This window comes from Palaemon carinicauda, chromosome 21 (genome assembly GCF_036898095.1).
Source record: "Palaemon carinicauda isolate YSFRI2023 chromosome 21, ASM3689809v2, whole genome shotgun sequence".
Lineage (NCBI taxonomy): Eukaryota > Metazoa > Arthropoda > Malacostraca > Decapoda > Palaemonidae > Palaemon > Palaemon carinicauda.
In genome coordinates, this window is record NC_090745.1 from 56,980,634 (window position 1) to 56,998,590 (window position 17,957).

Here is a 17,957-nt window from a genome sequence, read left to right on the forward strand (position 1 = left end):
GTGAAGTGTAGTTATCACAAGTCGTTAGTCAATTATTACTGGGGTGAGTGAATTCCTAAACTTTGTTATAAGAAACTCCGAATTCTCATTTAGAATTTTTCTTTCTTTGTGCTAATTCCTTTTTCTTTCATAAACTCTTGGGGGGAAATGTATTGGGATTAGTAACATTGTTGGGGGAATTTTATTATACATATGCGTTTACGCAGTGGGCGTCTGTACTCATATAGATATTTTGATAGGATTGAAAGGGGTCAAAGAGATAGAAAAAAAAAAGAATACAGCAGTCATGGCTCCTCCTGTCAGCCCTACCCCTGGACCTAGTGGTGTAGGCCAGGCTAATCCTCCTCCAATTGTGACGCTTGTAAATGCCAGGTCAGCAATCCTTCCTTTTCAAGGCCGTGTCAACGGGTTCTTGCCACAAAATGTGGAGTCATGGATTTCATCCGTTGATGCCCATTTAAATGCCAAACAAATCGTAGATCCTTTTGTACAATTACAAGAAGCTAAAAGTTTTATAGATTTTTCTAAGGGGGATGCGAGTGCGTATTTAAGAGGTGTTTCATTTCAGGAAGCAGTTACTTGGGATGATTTCAAAGTTAGGTTACGCGCGATCTATGGGGGTGAGGAAGCTTTGGATGTAGTGTTAACGTTACGAAATACACTTAATCAAGCCACTATGAATCGGCTTAATGTTGTTGAGAGAGCAGCTCTCATAGCTGATAGGCTTAACGAATATCAGGACATTTTAGGTAATTCCACTTGGGTTACTAACGATAATATCTCCGTGAAAGATTTTTTACGATTAATGTATTTAACTTGCATGACACTTATGTTGCCTGAAGCTTTAGTGCGGTGCTTTGATAAGAAGTTAATGCCTGCAAGTACGGAATTGGATGTCTATAAACAGATAAAGAAGCACATGTCCAAGTGTCCAGATCTCGATCCCGTGTTAACTCAAGTTTTTGCTAAGAATGAAACAAAACCACAAACAGTGAACGTAATTAATAATCCAGTAGCGGGAGTGACGTGTTACAACTGCAAACGTCAAGGTCACATAAGCGCAGACTGTAGAACGAAATTTTGTTCAGTTCACAACACAGGATCACATTCTTATAGTCAATGTTACGCGCGTAAGACACAACAATATCCTAGAAATACACAGTCAATTCCACAGTCAGTTCCATATGGAAATAAAAAGAAAAATCCTCATTTTAACAATAAGAAGAAACAACAAAATGTCAATGCAGTTCAGAGTCCGAAACAAACAAACACTTCTTCAAATATCGCTGAGCCTGGGCCGTCAAACCAGACCTCGCAAAGTCAGCCTAATTTTCAGAATGTGCAGAGCAAAGCAAATACCACATAGTTAACTCTAGAGGGGAAGAGAGTGATGTTGGGTCAAGGTCATTTATGTCAACATCAATAGTATTGAATAATCAATTTAATGTTTTATCAGATAATTGTGAGACAATAGATTTTCCTATGAAACACACGGCCGAATTAAGTAAAACAGTGCATGCTCCCGTAGATTTGCAACGTATTCATACGATAATAAGCCAAAATGAGTTACGGCCAACCTTATATGCTGTAAATTTAGAACACAAATCCTTTACGTTATTTTTTGACTCTGGTAGTCCACGTAATATTATGGATTTGAAGACGCATCATTTGTTGTTTTCGAACTTTCCGATTGAAAAATCAGGAATCAGACTTTCAGGTATAGGAAATAATGAATTAAACGTCATAGGCATAACTCATATTCAGTTCAGAGTCGGTAATCGCACGTTTGCCGATACATTTGTTGTAGTGAAAAACATTAATATGTATCCAGCTGTAATTATAGGATACCCATCTATGGGAAATCAAAACATTATCTTAGCTCCTGCAAAGCACGGCGTGTATATCAAAGGGAAATTCTATAAGTCTTCTAATACTTTAAAGTCAGTTTTGGATAAAAAGGAGACGACAAATGTAACCGTAACGTACGTTGAAGAACCAATAACTTGTCTCACTAATAAAGAAATAATATACGCGACCCAGCAGAATTCTCGTTCACCCGCAATATCATCTTGCACGCAATATATCGAACCAAACATACCTTCGAATTTAATAGTGCAAATAAAGAAAACACTACCGGGATCTGAAATATTAATCCTTTCCGATACTTTGAAAACCAACGGATTGTCTGTCACACAAGCTATTTATACAGTAGGCTCACATCAGCAATGTAATATCGAAGTCTGTAATCATTTAAATAACACTTTAGTAATTCACAAAAATCAACATATCTTGGATGTAGAAGTTTATAAACATCGTATTCTTACCGTTGCTGAAATCAATCACTCTCAATCAGTTGCGGATGAATCCCTTTTACGATCTATTAAAAATAAAATCAGTAAGGACATTCAAGACGAAGAAATTCAGCAGAAAATTTTTGAACTTTTAAATGAATATACAGATGTCTTTTCCACTACGGATGGATCCTTAGGAAAAACAGATGTGATCGAGCATCAAATAAGGTTAAAAGACAAACAGAAAATTATATATGTACCCTCGTACAGACTCCCTATGAAATTCCAGAATGAAATAAATGATGAAGTAGGTAAAATGTTAGAGGAAGGAGTCATTAGAAAATCAAATAGCCCTTATAATTTTCCTTTAATAGTTGTACCGAAAAAAAGATCGAACATGGCGTATCTGCGTCGACTTTCGTCGTCTAAACGAGGAAACGATCCCTGATCGATTCCCAGTGCCATGTACTGACGATATTTTGTCTTTATTAGGTCAGAATAAATATTTTACCAGTTTGGACTTACTTAAAGGCTTTCACCAGATATCATTAGAAGAAGATAGTATCCCATACACAGCCTTCAGCACAGCCAGGGGACATTATGAATTTTTACGGATGCCTTTTGGTTTACGTTGTGCTCCTATAACATTTACAAGAATGATTAACATAGTGTTTGGAGACTTGTTAGGGGATATATTGCATGCCTATATGGATGATCTTGTAATCTTTTCCAACACCTTAGAAGAACATCTACGTAAGTTAGAACTAGTACTACAGAGATTAAGACAACATAACTTAAGGGTAAAGATTAGTAAGTGTGAATTTTTCAAAACAGAATTAATATATTTGGGTTTCATGGTGTCAAGCTAGTGAATCTCTAAAGATTGTTAATGAATATACGTACATAGGACAGACAGTAAGTGTTTCCCCAGAACATGAGACCGAAGTTAAAAGTAGGATAAGCATGGGATGAAGTGCTTACAATAAATAAAAAGACATTTTGATAAGTAAAATACCACTTTCTCTAAAAATAAAAGTATTTAATGAGATTATCCTATCAGTATTAAATTATGCATTAGAAACTTTGAGCCTTGCTAAAGCCTTAAAACATTAACTAGTAATAACTCAAATAGATAAGGAAACAATCGTGATGGGATTTAACACTTGAAAAACAAAAAAGAGCAACATGGATATGAGAGCAAAATATAAGATGAGGAAATTCTAATATGTAAGAAAAAGAAGTGGACATGGGCAGGACATATAATGAGAATTACAGATAATAGATGAACAAAAAGAATAACAGATTTGGTCCTGAGAGATTACAAACGAAGCAGGGAAAGCTAAAAAAATTTACGAGTGTATACTGGCATAGAAAGACCTTAAACAAGCGCGAGTGGAAGGATATGTCTGAGGTTTTTGTCTTGCAGTCGACTAGGAACGGCTGATGATAATGGTACTCTGTGTGTGTGTTACGTCTTTTCAACCAACGATTATTTTCTTTAGATTTATTATGTGTTTATGTAATTGTTGATAGCGCGGAAATTTTCGGCATTAAAGTTAACAGGATTTGAAGTGTTGATTATATCATTCCTCGTAGCAAGTATTACTCATGCTAATATCAAGTTTGATTATTTTATTTCTCCATGCCGGGTTCAGAGTGGTGATAGCCATCAATCCATGAAAACTACAAATAAATTTGTTGCTAGATAAAATGTTGGAAGTGTGTTTACATGCAAAAGTTTAATCCTGATTTTTGGTGGCTCAAAGGAGTAAAAGGTTCGTTTAATTTTGCGACAACAACAATAGATCAGAAAATAAAGTTAAAGCCACACGAAAAGCTCTCAATTACTTGGGATGAGTCCAAAGGCTCTTCGAAGTCCCTCAGAGAAAATTATCAAATATCTACAGTATGAGTGAGATGAAATGGAAATTCCCTAGTACAATGTTGCTTTGTATATCTCATATTGTTAATAAGAAGACATTCTTTCTGGTTTGTATATATATATAAAAAAAAACAACTGTGCAAACGTTTACAAAAATTCGGTATAATCAGCAACAAATTAAAGCGATAAGGCAGCCATTTGAGAATTTGTATCAGTTATCCATCTTGGAAGTGTAAAGAGCCTGTGGATGAATTGGGTCAATTTGATCAAGATCTCTGGATTACTTTCTCAATAAACATGGCCATTTTTGATTTATTTTAACAAATAAAATATGTATATCTTAGTCATTTTACCATGAGGCATCCACTAAATCTATATGAATGCTTGAGTACTCATTCACATCCATTTAGGATATTTAGAGTTTTTGTAATGGTAACACACACACACACACACACACACACACTATATATATATATATATATATATACGTGTATCTTTTATGTAAGGTGGAAATGGCAAATTTTTTTGCATGGACATGGTGAAAAGAGAGGTTCGGGATAGGGGGGTTACGTGGGAAAGGAATTATAATTGTTTCATGAAATATCGTATCCTGGACTAGAGCTGTCATGAAACTTTAATTCCTGGAACCTTGAGTATGTATCGAAGTGGGTGGAGGTATGTTTTGCTTAATGAAAGTGTTTTGGCACAAGTTTGATGTTTTTCTTAATGAAAGTGTTTTGGTACAAGTTTGATGTTTTCAAAACACTTGGAATTGTTGAAAAAAAATGCTTCAACACTATAACATACAATTTTGCACTATTTTTTTACAAGCTTTTCCGTCTATAGATGAGCCATATAGTGATGCCTTTACACAAATATCTTTAACAACACATACTTTCTTGTTATTAAATTACACCGATTATCATAATATTGTTCTGTTGGTAACTGTGATAGAACTTTCAATCTCATTACTGCTCTGACTAATTGACATCTGTATACACATGTCATTATTTCGTAATTTATCTTGTTGAAACAGGTCTTATAAAGTAGTGTAGACAATCCGTCATATGGCACACAGATTTCATGGACATTTCGCCTATAGGCAAATGGATTAAGTGATCGTGAGATTAATTTTTCTATCTCACATCCCCTTCTATAAGCGTTCAGTGTGAAATTCATACGTGGATCGTCCTGCACACAAAAGGCCTTTCATGCCCGCTACTCCAAAATCAAAGTTAACAACACATTTGTGTGTGTGTGTGTGTGTGTTATAGATATAGGTGCTTTTAAATTTGAATAATTCTACATTAAAGTGTCATGATCCGTCACCTTAATTTCCAAGAGATTCCTTACATGGCCAGATTAAGTTATTGGATAATAATAATAATAATAATAATAATAATAATAATAATAATAATTTATTATTATTATTATTATTATTATTATTATTATTATTATTATTATTATTATTATTATTATTATTATTGTAAGCCTTTTTATGAATTTCAGTTGAATTATTGATGTTTTAAAAGTCATCAGCTTTATTAATTCTTGGACATTTTACGGTATGTTTTCATTGATACTTTGATGTTGCATTTGTTCCTTTATCTACAGTTAGGTATCTTTTTTTATTAGTCGTAATCATATGCCAATGCGCAGGATGAAAAGGTACCCAGAGAGCTGGAAAAAGGGACAAACAATTTGAAGTATGGGGGAAAAGTCGATTTTGTTCGACAAATTTTAGGTGAAATGGGCATTTTATAGAATATAGACACTATATTTTAGCGTCATGGTGTTATTAGTGTTGTAAGGATGCTAACACCACTCTTCAATGTCTAATTTGTGTGCCTCTGAGAGAGAGAGAGAGAGAGAGAGAGAGAGAGAGAGAGAGAGAGAGAGTATAAAATTTATGTAACTGAGGATGGAAAAAATGTCAAGAGCAACTCCATTAGACACCCAGCCAGATACATCTGCAAAAAAAAAAATATTATGATGCCTTCTCTCTCTCTCTCTCTCTCTCTCTCTCTCTCTCTCTCTCTCTCTGAAAATATGAATGAAAATAGACATCGATTTAGAAAAAAAAAATGTTTGAAGAAATTATTACACCAAGTGATGTGACTAAGTAATTATTAAAATTTCATCTTTAAGAACAGTACAGTTTTTAAAACATAATCGTTTTCAAACTGAAAATATTATCGTTGTTCCCACTGTAGCTGTTGGTTATGTTTGGAATCATCACTGCTCCTTAATCTTATGGCACCCCAAAGCCAAAGGTCTGAGCTGTTAATGTTCGTTTACTGCACCGTCATTAAATAATGCCCCTGGTCTGAAGGTTGAATGCGAAGACTTCCGGGTAAGGAACGTAAAGCTCAATGATGTGAAATACGGTCGTTCTCCCAGAGAGGGATAGAGACTTAAGGCTCGAGACGCTTAATATCATTATCAGTATGAGTTAGATGCCAAGAATTCGCATAGTTTTGTCTCCACCCAATGTCTTATTTACCAATGCCTCCTCGAATCGGAAGCTTTGCCGAATTAAGATTAGTTCGTTTTAATCTCTCGCTTCCATTAGACCACAGAATTACATTCTGATAATGAACTGTGCTATATTACATACTCCAGCATTCTTGTGATCTTAAGTAGGGAATGAATGGTAGCTTTTGAAGTGATTTGTTTTCAACAAGAATTTGCACTGCAAGGTCACATGTTACCGATGAATGGTGCAAATATTGAAATCGCAAAAGCAAATTGGTTGAAGCATAACTATTTTTATCTGGGATTAGCAGCAATCAACTATACAATTTAACGGTTATTGATATAAAATATCTTAAGCCATGATTACTGTTTCGCCAATTTAATAGACTTGAAATGGAGAACTGATGTTGAAGATTAATATAATCTAACTAGGAAGTATTCACTTCACACTAATCCCGTGGATATTCGTTTTCTATGATATGTTTTGAAGGCATTTATGGTGAGTTATTTCCGTAGACTCTCTCTCTCTCTCTCTCTCTCTCTCTCTCTCTCTCTATATATATATATATATATATATTGTATATATTGTATATTCATTGGACAATTTCTTTGTGGGGTCCTAAATTCCTGAAAACTATTTGGAACACAATCCTGAGAGATGATGCCTTCGAGTTTTGGACGTCACTAAGATACTGTTCAGTCCTTATAAACGTAAAGTGACATGCCCAAGCGCACCATATATATATATATATATATATATGTATGTATATACACATATGTAATATATATACACACACACACATATATATATATATATATATATATAATATATGTATATGTATATATATATGTATATATATATATATATATATATATATATATATATGTATATATATATATATATATATATACATATATATATATATATATATATATATATATATATATATATATATAATATATATTGTTACTACGACTAGCGAATTACTTAAATTTCCTAGCTCCAAAACTCACCGAGCTCTGAGAAAATGACACAACTCCTAGACGGTAATATATATGAACACTGAATATCCAAAGGTCTCTTTACATAACTCAAAACAAAACTAGGTGATTTATTTACGGAAACTATTCTAAAACCAACCTCTTAACTTGGGTTCGTAGCCTGGGGATACGAGCCAAGTATTGAGAAAAAAATGCTGGTAATTGAAATGATACACACTTTACAAAGATAAATATATTCTATAAAAAGTTACAATTCAAAAGAATTAACACCAAAAATAATCTGAACTAGATCTAGGACTTATGACAAAACACTTCAGAAAATAATACAAACACTTGTTTCACTAGAAATTAATTTATAGAAATATTTAATTTTGACAATTAATGAAAAAGTTAACACTTAACACACACTATTGATTTAACAATAATGAAATTTACATATTTGTAACTTACACTTACGTCTTTTGGTTTGCACGAGGTTACAGAACGGTTAACCAAATTTTTAATGCACTTCACTGTTTAATCTAAATCTAACAGGGCCAGATACAAAAATTTATGTTAAAATGTACTTATATTAACACACTACACTTGAACTAACATCCAATAATTTTGCTAACGTTTGAACAACACTATATACGATATATGTTGGATAGAAATTGCTAATCACATTTGAGAGGATACACTACACACACTTGAGAGGGGAGAGGGCTGGTGAACTTTGGCTCTTTCAAAGGGATAGGCTGGATGTCTTCTGTTTCTTTTGTATTACTAGGTCCTATATATATATTGACTTGATTTATATAGAACCTTTCAGGACATCGTCTGTAAGCTTGGGGAGCAGGGCTACGTCACCAAAGTTGCCAACTTGTCAAGTCGAGAATGGGTATCAACGTATGTGGCGAGGCAATTCTCTCTCAGCTAACTCCACCCACCTTCCTCTCATAACATTAAAAAAGAAAAAGATAAAACTATCACCAGAATTTTCTTGTCTTTTCTAACCAAGTGGAAACATAAAAATGACGTAATCCTTCGTCCTCATACCTCATGTGTGTAATACAACATACCTAAATGAGATAATATAAGACTTCGTAACAAAACTACATGAAATAAAAAGTTAATTCTTTAAAATAACGTAAATTTACATTTACGAAACTGAAAGAAAATACAATTAAATGAATGATGAAAGTCTTATGTAATTTACATACATACTTAATCCTATGTGAGTGGAACTCACCTTATGAGCTGGCTAAACTTCACTACTGAAAGTTTTGCAGCAAGACTTTGTACTTACAGTCGCCAACTGTTTTACTTCCATTGATGATTACGATCAAATAAAGGGATTATATATATATATATATATATATATATATATATATATATATATATATATATACATATAGATAGATAGATAGATAGATATACATATAGATATATACATATATATATGTATATATATATTTATATATATATATATATATATATATATATATATATATATATATATATATATATATATATATATATATATATATATATATATATATATATATATATATATATATATATATATATATATATATATATATATACACACACACGATTACAAAGAAAAGTTTAAATGAAAAGTCGTCGTCATTATTTTTATTTATTTCTATGAGAATTTTAATCGAATGAACAATCAAGGAAAGCACTAATCTGAATATTTTAATTATGTCAAACCCCCTTTTACAGGTATATGATGGCAAGGCGTAAATCTATTGAAATAAAATGTAACGTATTCTTCAGAATCTCTCTCTCTCTCTCTCTCTCTCTCTCTCTCAACAGATGTCTAACTTCTCTGTTCAAAGGCTAGTTCGACGCTTTTGTACTTAGAAGCTTATGTGATTTTTAAGGAAAAGTGCTCTTACCGCTTTTCATCTCAACCGAGAGTGAACTATACCGATAATTGCACGCTGTAATATATAGTTCTTAAAATAACATGCTATTTATGCCTACTTCATTATTCCAGAATATTATTTGGCTAAAATAGGGAGATTCACGAGGTATGTATACGGAAATTGTATTATACTTTTCGCTTATTACTGTGGTTTTCCTCTGTATCATTACTCATCAAAATACGGTTCTGTTATTTTCCCCCTTAAAACTCAATCTCAGCTGAGTTCTAGAAACCATCCTATTCGATCTTTTACCATTTCACCCCTTTACCTCCAAAACACAAACTGAATGACAGTACCAGAATTATCCAGATCAGGGATAAGGAATTTAATAAACCGAATTTTTTTTTTTCAAGCAGATTAATATGAGAGTCAGTTGTTGAAGACCAGATGGGAGACAATATTCAAACATGGTTGAACTAGAGGGGCACTCAGTAGAGCGCAGACCTCCGCCGTGGCAGCTTATTTCTCGACATTTTCCTTGACCTTTGTCCTCAATATGTATTAATTGGCGTGGATTTTCATGCACTCAATTATGAACCGTGTCCAAACTTATGACTGATTACGTGAATTGGACATTTTGCTTGACCTTTGACCTTGACCTTCTAAAATTTGATAATTTCCAGCTTTTTTACATACAAGTTACACCATGGAAGTTTCATTACTCTAAAATTGAAATTTTGTCCAGGAAGCTGTTAAAAAATAAACACACACAAACATACAAATTACAAACATACAAATTACAAACATACAAATTACAAACATACAAACAGGGAGTAAAACACAACCTCGTTGGCGGTAAATAGAGGGACACTCGGTGGAGTGCAGACCTCCATCACAGCAGCCTATTTCTCGTTGGCGTGGATTTTCATACACTCAAATAAGAACCAAGTTTGAAGTGTCTGTGACAAAGGTGTTCGTCCAAACTTATGGCTGGTTACGTGAATGCTCGTCCATGACCTTGACTTGTGACCTTCCAAAATTTAATAATTTCCAGCTCTTTTCATAGCAGTTTAAACTCCTGTAAGTTTCATTACTTTACTATTGAAATTGTGGCCGTATGTTTGATGACTGGAATTTGACCTTTGACTCGACCTTGACCTTCGTCCTTAACGTGTATTAATTGACGTGGATTTTCATAAACTCTAATGTGAAGCAAGTTTGAAGACTTGTGACAACGATGTCCAAACTTATGGCTGATTATGTGAACTGGACATCTTGTTTGACCTTGACCTTCGACCTCGACCTTCCAAAATTTAGTCATTTCCAACTTTTTACATAACCGTTAATCTCTGCAATTGTCTTCACTCTATGATTAGAATTTTGGCCGTGATGCTGTTCACAAACAAACACACAAACAGGCGGTAAAACATAACAAGAATCCCACTTAGAATTTTGACTGCGTTGTATATAGGTAAAGAGACGTCGTAAGTGCAAAGATCTGGATTTTGAGGAGCAACTGTCCTTGACCTACTTACAAGCCTATTTTGAGTATTGTTCGGACTTGGCTTCATGTCCCAAATTTGCACCATGCATCAATTTTTGCTAGATCTCGATATAAGGATTCAGCAACCACAGGTTCCCATTCAGAAGAAGGAATTAATGCGAATTGAGTAACATCACCTGCACATGCAACGTGCTTCTTTTCTTTGTCAAACCAAATATTTGTATATAGTATGAAAAATATAGCCTAAAAGCATTACTCTGATGAACACCAGATTTTACATTTCTGTAGTATTCAATAAGGCGGTATTCAATAAGGCGAGAGATACCACAAACGCATTTACCCTATGGAGTAACATCCTCAACTCTCCAATAAGTGCAGAGAGAACCTCCTCATGCTAACTTATTAAAAATAACGGTCAACTTCAGGAGCTACGAAATCAGCTGTCTTTATAAAAACATAAGGAAAAATACCATTCGAGTCAGCACCTCCATAAGTATAATGGTCCTGTAAAAGGTTTCAATTTTGTGGGACCGAAAAGCTAAATTAGTTATTTTAACCTCAGGAAAACAGAAATGAAAAATATTTAGTTTCTCATTCCTCTGCTTACTGTCAAACAGTCAAAATGGTTGCCTTTCCCTTTGACAGTGAGAGTTAGAGTCCTCTGGTTTAAGCAACTGAGTGCAGATTTAAAGGTAACCCACCATTTATGTTCCTAGGTTCACCAGAAAGGGTTTCTTATATGGTTTATGGTTAAAATGTATTCCTTTTCAGTTGAACCTATACTCTCTTGAGCAACAGCTATTAGCCGAATATAGTTATTCCAAGAGAAATCTGATATATCACTTCTCAAGATTATAATCCTCTTGGTTATTGAAATGAGCTCTTCTACAATCTTCATTGAACCAGATTTTTACTCTTGATTTGTTATTTTAACAAACGAAGAAGGAATACACCTACCATTTATGACGACCAAATTTTCATTTAAGAGAAAACACAACCTCTTTACACAAATGTGACCAATTCAAGTGCTAAAGATCATTCAAAATGCCATTCCAGTCTTATTGCGATTTCATATATATCATACAAGAGTATAGCATATATTAGACAGGCTGATTAGTCTTAATTACTAACGAAACTATGGCATAATCAGACACCCCAAAAGGAGGTCCCACCTTGCATATTATAACACCAGAGGAATCAGTATTTATAAAGTACAAGCATTTGCCAGACTTGTGAGTAGCATCGCTTTGATTTGCTCATAGCGTAATTTAGAAAAAAAAAAAAATAATCTTAGAGCATCACAATCAGTATGAGAAACATGTATTCCATGAATATTGCAATACACTGGCCGATGTTGGCGCACCCTGGGAAGCACTGTCTGCGACTTTGCTCAATATCTCCAGACATTATAAGAATTAGCAACAATAAAAACCTTTTATCATAATTGAAAAAAATTAACAATAATGATAGAAATATAAACAGTCTTAAATACAGAAAAATACAAACGCTACTAATAGACCAAAAGACAAAAGGTCGGATAAAATGGCGTAGCCAGCACCATGTATTGCTTAGTACCTTTGTGGATAGTTATTTAAAAAGAACGACAACAACAATTATTTTGAGAATGTATGTCTTAGATGAAGATAAAGGAACAGATAGAGAAAAGGAAATCTTTTGATAAACCACCATGCATCCTGAGCCCTTCTATTAAGCCTACTTAAGACACTGATTGAAAATTAAGAAGAGAAAGCTGATAGAGTATTGCCTCTTATTGAATCTGGTCAATACATTATTTAGAAAAAAAGAAGAGGAAGGGTGAATTAGCAGAAAAGTTTGAAAGAGCCAAATCTCAAGCTGTTGAAAGCCATGATATAGTGTCTTGAGTGCAGTCCAACAGTAGAGGACATTGGATAATAGACTGTGTTGGTTTGAATTCGGAGTTTTCTCATGGGGCAGTCATAATGATCTGTAATAGTAGGTAGTAGGTTGGCCCAGCCACCGGTTGAGAGACTACCGCCGGAGAGTAATTGGGTCCTTTTGATTGGCCAGATTGTATTCTATTGAATCCCTTTCTGGTTATAGGTCACTTTTTCTTTGTCTACATATACTGAATAACCTGGCCTATACTTTACACATTCTTCTCTTTCCTCATACCCGTGACAACAGTAAGATAACCGAAAAACTCTTCTTCACTCAAAGGGTTAACTACTGCACTGCAATTGTTCAATAACTACTTTCCACTTGGTAAGGGTAGAAGAGAGAGACTAATTAAAAGCAACTCTTCTAGAGGGACACTCCAAAATCAAATCATTGTTCTTTGGTCTTCCAATGTCATGGGTTAGAGTTCTCTTGCTTGAGTGTACACCCAGGCACACTATTCTACCTGTTTCCTAGTTTCCTTTCCTTACTGGGCTATTTTCCCTGTTGGAGCCCTTGTGCTTATATCATCCTGCTCTCCAACTAGCGTTGTAGCTTAGCCAACAATAATAATAACAAAAACAATAATAATAATAATAATAATAATAATAATAGCCACTGAACTGAACAGATACAGTTACTGTTCAGTATGGTAATAACAAAAATGGTAGTTAATTCAGTGCTGTGAGGTTTTTGAGGGAAAAACTATTTGGTAAAAATATTCCAGGTTATTCAGTGTAGAATATCTTTAGACAAAGGAAAGGGCCGTACCTAGTAATGGAGCCAACATCAGACTAGCCTGGCCAATCTTTGAAGAATCATGTCTCTATAGTGGTAATATTCTACGGACAAACACGCCAATAAGTTTATTGATTGTTTGGTGTCTGTGCAAGGTGGATTCATGTTGAATAGCATTTAAAGAGATTACTTTCCCATTATATATTGGACATTTCCATCTAATAAAACAAGAAATATAGGTAGTTTTAGCAGTATTCATGGTAAAGACTCCTTGTTAGTAAACAAATAAAAAAGTTGAAGATTGCCATGTTTTATTGGTGGAATAATAGGATATGAAGAGAACTGTACTTATGGGGTACACTCATAGTATGTCTAAGAATTTGATGAATGGCTATCCACAGTTAAAGTGACTGCTTTGACCACTTGACTGAAAGCCATTGTCTGCGTGACTGACCTCATGTAGGCTGTCTGATAATTTGTTCCCTCGAGTTCTAGTAGTTCCTGTGAAGTGACAGTTTTAAAGGAAAAGTTTTACATTCAACAGCCACAGTTTTACACTGAGGGGCTCGGTGTAAATAGACTATTATCATGTGCATAACCAATAATCTTGTTTTCAAGGTCAAACCATATTTCATACGAATGTAATATTACTTAGATGACAGCTAAATCAGTTGATAAACCTTTAACTTGCTGGAAGTAATGTATACAATATTATTTTATGGGAGATTATATAGCTAATAGAAAAAAGAGAATCTTGCTTTTGCTTTGATGCAATAGAAGTTCCACGAGGAAAGTTATGATGACATGAATATACCTTGTGTACAAATAAATTCTATAGCAAAATATTTCTGCCTAGTTTTATGACATATTTTATTCTTAATATTTTTGATTACGTAAGGAATAAATCATTTTATTTTTTTTCAGGTAACTGCAGCTTGAAATCCTTACATCTACACAGACGCGTCGCGGATGATGAATGTAACGTACTTATCTTGTATCTGTACTAATTTGTTATTGGGGAGGGTTGTTTTAAAGGTTGTTTGCTGCAGTTTCAGTGTCTCAGTATTCCCCCATACCTTTTTCTGCACAAGAATTCCATTACCGTCCATTCCATTTTTTTTTTTTTTTTTTACTTTGGATTCTCACACGCAAACGCACACTGAAGCTTGTAGACATGCTAGTATAAGGCTTTGTTAATTTAATGATTTCAACTATAACGTGTTTGTTTTAGACTTTGGCCTGTTTTGGTTTGTTTAAGTACCAATCACTGTATTCCTTTAAGATCTCAGTATGAGCTTCACAGTACTGAATTTTGTTCCAAATAGGCCACGGTTCTTTGCACAGAAATTTCTTCGTTTACTTACCTTACAAACCCTTCTATGTGCTGTTCACTAGCGTGCAGTTTTGTTCGTCTTGTTTTTGTTTTACTTATTTTTATTTGGCAACCAAGATACATGTTGCAGAAGAAGACATACTGTAGTGTTAATATAGACCGAAGAATGGTTGTTTTAGGTATGATAGGTACGGTATCACTAATTTATAGATTTTCTCGCGCTCCTGGTGCTTACATAATAATTAAGTTGTCCTTTTTTTGTATATATGTGAATGCAAATTTGCGTACATTCAAATGCAGGTGCTTATGTACGTTCTATGTCATTTTGAAACCTGTTGTAAAAACTGAGAGGGTTTTCATGTAGCCTGTTCAGTCAGTTGATCATTAAAATGATTTTTTTTTTTTTATTCTATTCCATCCCATTCCATATACAGCCATTTCTTAGTGACTGTGACACATTTGACATGTTTTTACTTTTTTTTATTATAGCGAGTGAAATTGATATGACGGAAATGTAGTAAAATCTGTACATTATTTGTTAATCTTTAATCTTATTTGTCTGATTTATTAAAGGGATTTAGAGATAGCATTACTCCTAAGTGGTATGCATTTATTTATTAATCTTTGAAGATGTTTGCTTATGAAGATGGTTTTGTTTCAAAACATATGCCGTAGAAAACATGGTAAAAAAGGCGGTCACAAAAGCCTAGTAGCAAGCTATATTCAGAGCGGAGAAGCATTAGGTACAGTAGCCTCAAGACATAACCATATGATTAAATTTAGCCCAACTAAAAGGAGACGTCTTCATGTCATCGTGGCTTTTGCTGCTGTGACGCTCTTCTCGCCCTTTAGGACAAGATTTGATTGGTGGGGAAGTAGATGCTGAGCCAATTAGAACGGGCTCTGGCGTAGCGTGAGACGTTCGAACTAACTGTTTAATTTAAAGCAGTAAAAGTGGTTGATATGCGAATCACCAGCCCTAGAAATAACTGGATTATTCACTCTCAGGAAAAGAAAGATGTGAGAAATATTTACAGCGTATATATAGATATATATGTATATACATCTGGGTTTATTTCGGATCTCTGAGGATTACTCGTCTAAAATTAACCTCGCCTCGTCCCATTGGAACGGTAACAACAAGCACCACGTTTTGTGTCATGTTGATGCTGGGAAATAGTCACCTCTTATTACTCTCTCTTTCAACCCTAATCATGGGTTCTCAAATCGAAATATAATAAAAATGAAGAAAATGTTTTGTCTTGGGGTCATTTTTAATGTATGTCTAATTTAGAAGTAATATAAATAAGGAGGCTGAGAAGAAGAATATTGACAGTAAATTTAGACGTGTTATCCCACACTGAATTTTATCAGCGTTACATACTAATCAAGGCTCGCCATGTGTTTGTTGACTATGCCATGTCACCTGTGGCTTGAAAATAGATGCGTCTCCTAAGTTGTTGACGGGGCAGTGCCAAAATAGGTTTTAATTGAATCTAAATTTGTCTTGGAGAGACAAGTGTTTTTAACATTATGAAAAATCGTTAATGGGTCACCAAGACGAGTTTTCCATACATAAAAAGAGAGAGAGAAAAAAAAATAACTAGTGGTAGAAGAGCATGCCTTGATGACAGTGTTACGATGAGCGACGAAACGTAGCAAAGTACTTTTAAAGTTTAGACGAGATAAAGGTAACCAAAATTTCAATAATGTTTTCCTAATAGGTAAATACAAGTCATGCCGGCATGTCTGTTAGTGAAGGTGTAAAGCGGTGCCTGTATTTTGCCTGAAAGCGTGCTTAGCTCAGCTATTGAGCTGTGTTCTACCAGAGTGGATAGGATGTGTTTATGTCTTTTATACATTAGAATTGATTTCCAATGAAGCTGTGTCTTTATTGATGAAATGATCTCATTCCATATTCTTGATCCATAATTCACTTTGTATAGGGTATATATTTATTCAATCATTCTGAATATTTGGCAATTCCTGCTGCCTTTTATTAAAAACTTAGAGAATATGTTCCGTAAAGCGACCTGACAATTAGGCTTCAAAAGACCTTTAAATGGTAAAAGTTGCATATCTTTTATTTGTTCTACCGTTATTTGAAGTTATCTCTATAATAAATGTATATAGCAATATATACTGTTCGAAATTATATTAAATCGGATAATTTTATTTTTTGTTCGGTTTTTGCTCCTTCAGTTTCTTTGCTTCGAGTCACAACAACAACAACAACAACAACAACAACAACAATAATAATAATAGAGTTGTATGAAGAAGCTAAATACAGTACTACACGGCCCTTGAGGTTACCCATTTTACAGTTTTGTCGTTTTGCCATCTCCGCCGTGACTTTGATCGTCTTCCTGTTTCACTGTTTAAGATGTTTGGGATTAGCGGGTTGCTTCTATTTCCTAATCTCCGGATCGCACTGTACATTGTTGGACTGATAGGGATTTTGAAGTGATCGTGGCGATTTTCTATGAACATCTCAGCAGCATAATGGTAGCAAGGCCTGTTTGTTAGACGTTTAAGAATGTCGCTACGAACAATAATAAGACGACTTAGTGTCTTGGCTTAATATCGTCTATAGCAATACGAGTGTAGCAGTACTAAATTGGCTTTCCACTGACATAGTACAAAATAACCTTGTAACCAAGTTACCTATCACACTGAACTTTAGTCATATGTATCTCTAAGGTCCTTAGTGAAAACGTGTTTCGGATGCGGTAATTGGTGTGCGAATTCCAGTCGGTGATTTCGTACATGGAGAAAATGCGATGAAGACAAAGAACCTGACTTGGTCACGGGATACATGGTATATAGTATAAAGTATGGAAAAAAAGTGATGAAACAGTTGTGATAAAACATGGAAGTAAGAAAAGAGCAGAAAGTGTGCGCGGTTGGGGATTTGGGCTGGAATGGAAAAGGAGATCCAATC

The 17,957-nt window shown here is 34.3% G+C and overlaps 1 protein-coding gene across 2 annotated transcripts in view; it reads left to right on the forward strand.

Moving 5' to 3' along the window:
- LOC137615282 (rho guanine nucleotide exchange factor 10) overlaps nt 1–17,957 on the forward strand; it is a 737,263-nt gene that overhangs the window by 474,537 nt on the left and 244,769 nt on the right. Inside the window, exon 4 of one of the 2 annotated variants that reach the window (XM_068345015.1) lies at nt 14,608–14,661. The exons of the other annotated variant lie outside the window; for it this stretch is intronic. Within the exon in view, the coding sequence (XP_068201116.1) occupies nt 14,608–14,661 (54 nt within the window). The remainder of the gene's footprint in view (nt 1–14,607; nt 14,662–17,957) is intronic. 2 annotated transcript variants of the gene reach the window in all.